This window comes from Lactuca sativa, chromosome 1 (genome assembly GCF_002870075.4).
Source record: "Lactuca sativa cultivar Salinas chromosome 1, Lsat_Salinas_v11, whole genome shotgun sequence".
Classification (NCBI taxonomy): domain Eukaryota; kingdom Viridiplantae; phylum Streptophyta; class Magnoliopsida; order Asterales; family Asteraceae; genus Lactuca; species Lactuca sativa.
Window position 1 is genome coordinate 86,911,261 of NC_056623.2, and position 7,132 is coordinate 86,918,392.

General features: G+C 35.1%; 1 protein-coding gene across 2 annotated transcripts; it reads left to right on the forward strand.

The window, feature by feature from the left end:
* The first annotated feature begins 4,493 nt into the window (after positions 1-4,493).
* On the forward strand, positions 4,494-6,501 carry LOC111900509 (uncharacterized). 2 transcript variants are annotated; one of them, XM_023896401.3, is made up of 6 exons: positions 4,494-4,788; positions 4,980-5,023; positions 5,112-5,336; positions 5,771-6,041; positions 6,140-6,217; positions 6,307-6,501. In XM_023896401.3, the coding sequence occupies exons 3-6, from the start codon at positions 5,128-5,130 to the stop codon at positions 6,355-6,357; spliced, it is 609 nt and encodes a 202-aa protein (XP_023752169.1). In that variant the 5' UTR covers positions 4,494-4,788; positions 4,980-5,023; positions 5,112-5,127; the 3' UTR covers positions 6,358-6,501. The 2 variants fall into 2 exon arrangements, with proteins under 2 accessions (XP_023752169.1, XP_023752163.1); XM_023896395.3 differs by having other exon boundaries at positions 4,496-4,788; positions 5,104-5,336.
* Positions 6,502-7,132: the final 631 nt, after the last annotated feature.

The following is a 7,132-nucleotide window of genomic DNA, read 5'->3' on the forward strand; positions in this document are numbered from 1 at the left end:
TAGAAGCTTTCTTGAGTGGATTTCAAACTTAGGATATTCTAGGAAGCAAGAATCATGAAAACATGTGTTTATGAGGAGTGACTTCGCTAAAAATGAAGTAAACCAACTTAAGTTTACAAGATCTTACCACAAGAGTGAAGCTTGAAGTGATCTTGGATGGAAGACCTTTCGAACACACCTTACACCCACACGATTTTAGGGAAGATAGGAGGATTTTTCTTTTGAGGATTTAGATGGATATGAGAGGTTTGGAGATAATCTTGAAGTAAAAATAAAGGCGATGGTGGTTTTCTTGGTCCTTGGTCGAGAATGAGAATGAGAGGGGAGAGATGGTGATGAGACTTACCTAGATGCATGAGACTTCATAGTTGTATGGTGGGTATTATGGATGGATATTCACCATGCAATGGTAAGGTGTCTTCCTCACAATTTTCCTCATATTAACTCTTTTTTTAGCATAGCTGAGAATGAGGGGGGGGGGGGAAGGAAAAGAGAAAGAAGAGTTTGAACCATAAGTGAATATATTCGGACGTTATAAGGTCTAATATGGAAATTTCGACCCATTGGGCCCCTTGATGGGTCTACGGCCCATTAGGGTTTAAGAACCCATTTACGGCCCATTAGGCCCAAGATAATAAAGTGAGTTATTTTAGGCCCAACATGGCCTAAATGCTATGGTTTGATGAATGTGGGTCCAATTAGAGCCCAAATGGGGTTCCTTGGCCCAAAATAATCAAATGAAAAGTTTACCGGTCCATTAGGCCCAATAAGAGGATCCTGGTCCATACTGAGTTTGAACCAGAACATTAGGGTTTCAAACCCACAATTGAGTATCTGAGATGTACTGAATTAGGTTTTAGACTTCACTTAGGAGTTTTGATTCAAATGGATGTTTTTGATTAAGCATAGTACATGATATCCACTTATATTTAAGTTTTACAAGAGTTGATGTTTACATGAAAACATAATTTCCTAGCTAAAAATGCTAGTTGTGACAGTTGGTTTTGGAAATCTTGGTTTTAGTAGCAGTTTTGGGCATTCGGTGTGGCGATGGCTCAAGCTATAAGTGAATGGTCTTGGAAAATTCCTTGAGGGGATTCAGAGAAGGGGTTTTCGCAAAATGATTGATAAGGACAAATTTCAAGGACGAAATATAATTTAAGTGAGGGAGAATTGCAACACCAGTTTCCTGGATTGGATCGGTTTAGGGCATTAGGAGTTGAAACTTGGTTTTTGGGGAAAAACCAAGTGTCACAACGTGACCAAAGAGTGGTCATGACGTGACAACCTGAGTAGTAATGACATGACACATAGCTAGTCACGATGTGAATAGGGATGCATCCCAAGCCCATGATCTTTTAGGGTTTGCTTCATATTTAAGCACCCTAAACTCGAATTTAGGGTTCATTCCCCAACCTCCATCTCCCTCTAACCTCAGAAACCCTAATTGTAGTTCATCTTGATGGTTTTTGCTCATTTTGAGTGGCTTTAATGCTCTTGGTTGAAGAGGATGGTCCCTTTGGTGCATTGGTTCAGCAATCAAGCCTTTCTTCACCACCTTGTATTGTTAATGGACCTTGGTAAGTCCTAAATCTCTTGCCTTTATCCATTGTACATGCTAGATCTAAGATTTATGCCTCTCTTTTCATGGTTGGGTTGGGTAGCATGCATGAAATCCACAAAGTTAGCAACTTTATGGATCATTGGGGCATTTTCTTTAGTGTAAGCTTCAGATATAAGGTTTGGTGTTGGTTTTAGACTCCTAACACGAGTCTTGATCGTATTTTTCTCTTATTGACCTAGTTAGTGTTCAAGTCATGCATGAATGAAAAGCTACGATTTTTATGATCCATAGGCTTGGGGAAGACCCTCTGGAAAGTCTCAAGGAGTGGCTTAAAGGGTTAAGAGCTTAATGCTCAAAACTGTCTAAAAAGGATCTCACGACGTGAGGAATATCATGTCACATCTTAAGAATAGATTACTCACGATTATTTCGACCTGGTTCAGTCATGACGTGACTTATGGGTGGTCACAACGTGATCATTGGCTGAGGATGACCATGGCTGACTTTTTTTTACCATAGTTGACTTTTGGTCAATTGAGGGGTTTGGATTGTAGACTGAAAGGGTGCTCTTTATTGTTGTTAGGTGCTATGAAGGATTAATTTTTGTTGGATGAGAGTTGTGGTGCTTAGCTGATATTTGCGAAATGAGTCTTCTTACTATACTTTTCTGTGTGGTGGTATATGTTGATCAGTTGGGTCTTAGCTGTTGATTATTATTGTATGTGAACTGAGTTGCTAATAATCTATTGGGTTTTTGTAAGTCCACGAGACTGCTGATAGTCCCCAGGGTTGCTGATAACCCTTGAGATGTGTTATTAATCTACAGGGACTGTTGATAGTCTTTAGGGCTGTTGAGAACCCATAGTTGTTATATTGTGATTTGTATGTGATACCCGAGACTGCTGATAGTTCCATGAATGTTATTATATGATGTGTTGTATGAGATATTTTAGGGAACTCACTAAGCTTTGTGCTTATAATTATTGATTACTTTTTTGCAGGTACTTATCATATTACGAAGGCATGACTATACACACACATCAGTAGCTATATGATTTGAGATTCTGGACCGTCTTCATTATAACTCTGATTTATGAATAATGGTTATGAACAAAGGATTTATCTTGAATGTAATTTTATTAAAATGGATGTTATATTATTTTAAAAATGAAAATTTTAGTTTGGGTTTTTAGGATGTTTCACGATGGCAAGATCAACTAAAGTGTATGAGCCTAGATACCCGGTGTTTGTTTGTATATTGTTGTATGTTGTATTTTAGGGGATCCACTAAGCTTTGGCTTATAGTTGTGGATTAAATGTTTCTGGTACTTCTGATAATCGTGGAAAGGAGAATGCGTAATTGTATATATTCTTCAGCAACTCTCGTACTTTGTATTTCCACGATGTTATCATACTCTGATTTTGGATGTTTGGTTGTTGGAACAAATATTTCTATGGTTTTGGTTTTATGAAAAAAAAAAAGAATATTTTACTTATTTTGAAATCGAAAAATTTAATATGAAAATGGGATGTTACAATGCCATTGCAGTGGCTGAGTTAACCCCCACCTACCATCCAAAAAGAAGTATTAGGGCATCCTATCAAAATGTTATCTTATTCACAATTATAACATAACAAGAAATTTATTGTTTTCAACCAAAATCATTATGATATTGTTATTGGTTTACAGAAAAAATCACGACAATAAGAGAAACTTCATAAATTTCATTTTCAATAACTGTATAATTCTTGGTTTCGAGGAAACATCTACTTTTCATGAATGTCTTGAAGTGGGATTGTTTGGAAGCAATAATGAACACTACATATTAAAAATTACTAAAAATTTTCAATTTTGATCGTCTTTTTGTCCTATTTAAATTGGAAAGCAAATCGCACTAATAGTTACCAGATTGATGCATTGATGCAGAAGCACTTCGACTGGAAGGCAAGACAATGGTTGAATGCCGATGGATTTGAGAAGTAGATGTGCAACGATTCCGTTTCTTCTTCTTCTTCTTCTTTTTTTGTGGGGGCGTATAAATGAATAGGAAAAATGGGAAATCTCAGCTTTTTGTCTAATATATGTCCCGATCCCTCATTGTTGAAGAGGGGACCGAATCAACACAATATGATGGACTGAGTCCATAAGTTTAAAAGCCAACTCAAAGATGGTAAATTGGATTTTTTGAACCCAGTCTACCTTTACACACATATAGAACCCATATCAAACACACCTTTTGTCTCTTTCATACAAATAATGTCATATGATCACTATATGATGCACAACTATTACGTATCGACTGTCTAGTTTGTTCTCTTGTTATGTAATGTTAATGTGTATATAAACCCTCTAGACGATAGGACAAAGTGTTAGCTTGACATCTTAGATATGAACCGAGATTTGTTATATAAAAATATATAACCATTTTTTAGATATGGGCTTGTATATTATTCTTTATAAAAAAAAACAAGTAACTATTAATTATTATTACTTCATTATAATTTCAACAAAACATGACACATTAATTTTGTTTTAACGAGAATTCATGAAAAAAGAAAAAAAATGTATAAATTTTGTTAAATGTGACATTATTTTATGAAGTATTAGACAAACCTAACATTTTCAAACAAAATATAGAGAAAAGTTGACTATATTAACATTGTTAAGAGAAGTACCTAAAGTAAGGAAGGATGATGCATGTCACGTGCTCCTTAAGAGACTCCGAGTCTCCGAACGCTGTTACGCTGCTACCCCAAGGTTAGTTGTAGCCTTGAAGGACCATATCCAACCGTCTATTTTACATCCAACGGTCTACATTGATCTCCACATCTACAACCTCTGAAATAGTAAAAAAGAAATTGTAAAACTATTAAAGATACAAAACTGCGATAGGGTGGAAAATATGAAACAAAAACCACAACCCCCATTTCTTCTTCTTGTCAAACACCACTCACACAAACAAGAACACAAAGAGAGGCAGAGCAAAAATCCCAAATCATTAAAACCCATTTGCATAATTCCAATCCCCTTAACCCTAAATTAATACAATCCTACTGGAACAATCCCCATCATTTTCACCATTTTATCACAGTTTTGTTCTTGTAACCCCTTCTTCCCTACCTTCGTTTCCCATTCTTTATAGTTTTCAGACGGGATTTCGTTTGGTTAACTGAATGCCGAGTGATCTTGAAGATCATAAGCTGTTTCTAGCATAGATCCTCAAGTGGGTATTCTGTATTTCTTCGAATTTTTTGTTCATAAATTGTTAACTTTCATCACAGAAATTGGGTTCTCAAGTAGTGTTAGAATTTCTAATTTTCAGAGATAAAAATTGACGCTTACTTGATCTTGTAATATCTATATCTTCCATTCTTTTTGTTTTCTCATTTGGGATTTGTTTGATTTGAAATGCAGGGTGATTTCGAAGATTTAATGCTGTTTCTAGCATAGATCTTCATGTGGGTATTCCGTGTTTATTTTTTATTCTTGGTGATTCTATTTTTTTTAGGGTTCATGGGGATTTCACTTGGTTTTTCAGATATAAAGATTGAAGCTTTGTGTTATGGATAAGTTACAGTGGGGAAATAGAAAGAGACTGAGATTCGTAAAAGTGAAAGAGTCGACAGTTATGAATGGAAAATCTGATGGAAATGGAATTATTGTGAAGAAAAAAATCACATCTCAACGCGTTGATCGAAGGGTTGTTAATGAACAAGATTCTCATCATCCTCTTCCCCCTCTTCATGCTTCATCTCCTCAACGTCTCAACAGGTAAAAATTATTTAAAAAAAGATTTTTTAAAAAAAAAAAAAAAAAAAAACCTTCATTTCTTGATTACTAACCCTATATTCAAGTCAATACCCTAGATCTTTGGCTCTTTGCAACATCTCCATTTCCCAGAGATTTCTTTCTTCTTTTTTCTGGTTGTTTTTTGGCTAAAAAGCAGAAAGAGAACATGGGTTTTGTTTTGTTTCGGATAAAATCAAAGAAAAAAAAAGATAAAGTTTGTTGCTTTTTCTTGATGGGTGTATTCGTCTTTGTTGAACGCATCTATAAAGCCTTTTATATGGGATTTTTATGAAGAACATAATCAAGTGGTTCAGATCTTAGTTAATATTACACAAAAGGGATAGACAAATATTGTTTTTTTTAGGGTTTTTCTTTCTTTTTCCTTGCTTTCTGACTGGGTTTAGGGTCACCGACAGGAAGATAATGTCGGCGTTATCCTCGCCGGAGAAGGAAGATCGGTACTACACAACACGGGGATCCACCGGCGGCGGGTTTGTGGAGGAGAGTAGCAGCAGCACGAAGGCGTTGATTGTGGATACAAAGGAAGAGAGCAAAAAGGTCGTTTGGCCTAAACTTTTTACTACATTATCAAGCAAAGAGAAAGAAGAGGATTTCATGGCTATGAAAGGGTGTAAACTGCCTCAAAGACCGAAGAAAAGAGCCAAGATTGTTCAAAGAAGCTTACTTGTAAAATTACTTAACTACCCTTTTCATATTGTTCTCAATATGATATTTTTCAGATTCTGGGTGTTTTGATTTTCAAATCTTGATTGGATTTTATGCAGTTGGTAAGTCCAGGTGCCTGGTTATCTGATCTATGTCAAGGAAGATACGAAGTTAGAGAGAAGAAAGCATCTAAAAAGGTTGTCAATTTGCTATAGAAATCATATGTTATGATGACATGTAAATTATGCATTGGAATTTATACATTGATCAAGATTGATTTTTGCAGAGACCAAGGGGATTGAAGGCGATGGGAAGCATGGAAAGCGATTCGGAATGAGATTTGGGGGAAATAGATGTGGAATTTGGGAGGTTTTTGGTTTAGGGTTTGTTAGAAGTGGGAGAAATTTGTTTGGTCTTCCCAATATATTTTAATCAACATGTGTACTTTAACAAGTGGCAATTAATATTTTAAATTATTTTATCTTTTTTCTTTTCAATTTATTTTAACTTTTAAGCAAGGTTTTGAAAAACCGGGCCGGAGACTGAACCAATCGTCTTACTAGTTCGATGGTTCAAATGGTCCGACTGATCGCACCGGAAAATCCAGATGATGTCATAATTATATTTAATTAGATAAAAAAATATAAAAAATGAAAAGTTAAATATTTTTTAAAATTTTCGGTTTTACCGGTTCAACTGAACCGATTTTTACCGGTTCGATCGGTTTTTACCGGTTCATACGGATACAGGTTTTTTGGCCTTTTAAGAACCGTTCGGGACCTGTTCCCTTTTTAAGAGACTAAATTTATCTATATAAGATCTTTTTTTCCTCGTACATGGATGTGGAAAAATCTACTCATTTTGAAGGTGTGATTAAGAACCAATTGAGGTTTTCTTATAGATCAATAATCTATATCAATATCATGTAATGTTATTTTACTATTGAAAATGGTTAACGATCTTGGAGAGTAATAAGGTTTTAATTTTGTCCACATAAGGTCCTTAAGATTTTTTTTGTACATATTACACTAATATAGTTTTTATAAACCGTTTTAAAAAGGTAATAATGTTTTAATTTTGTCCATATTAGGTTCCTAAGGTCTTTTTTATAC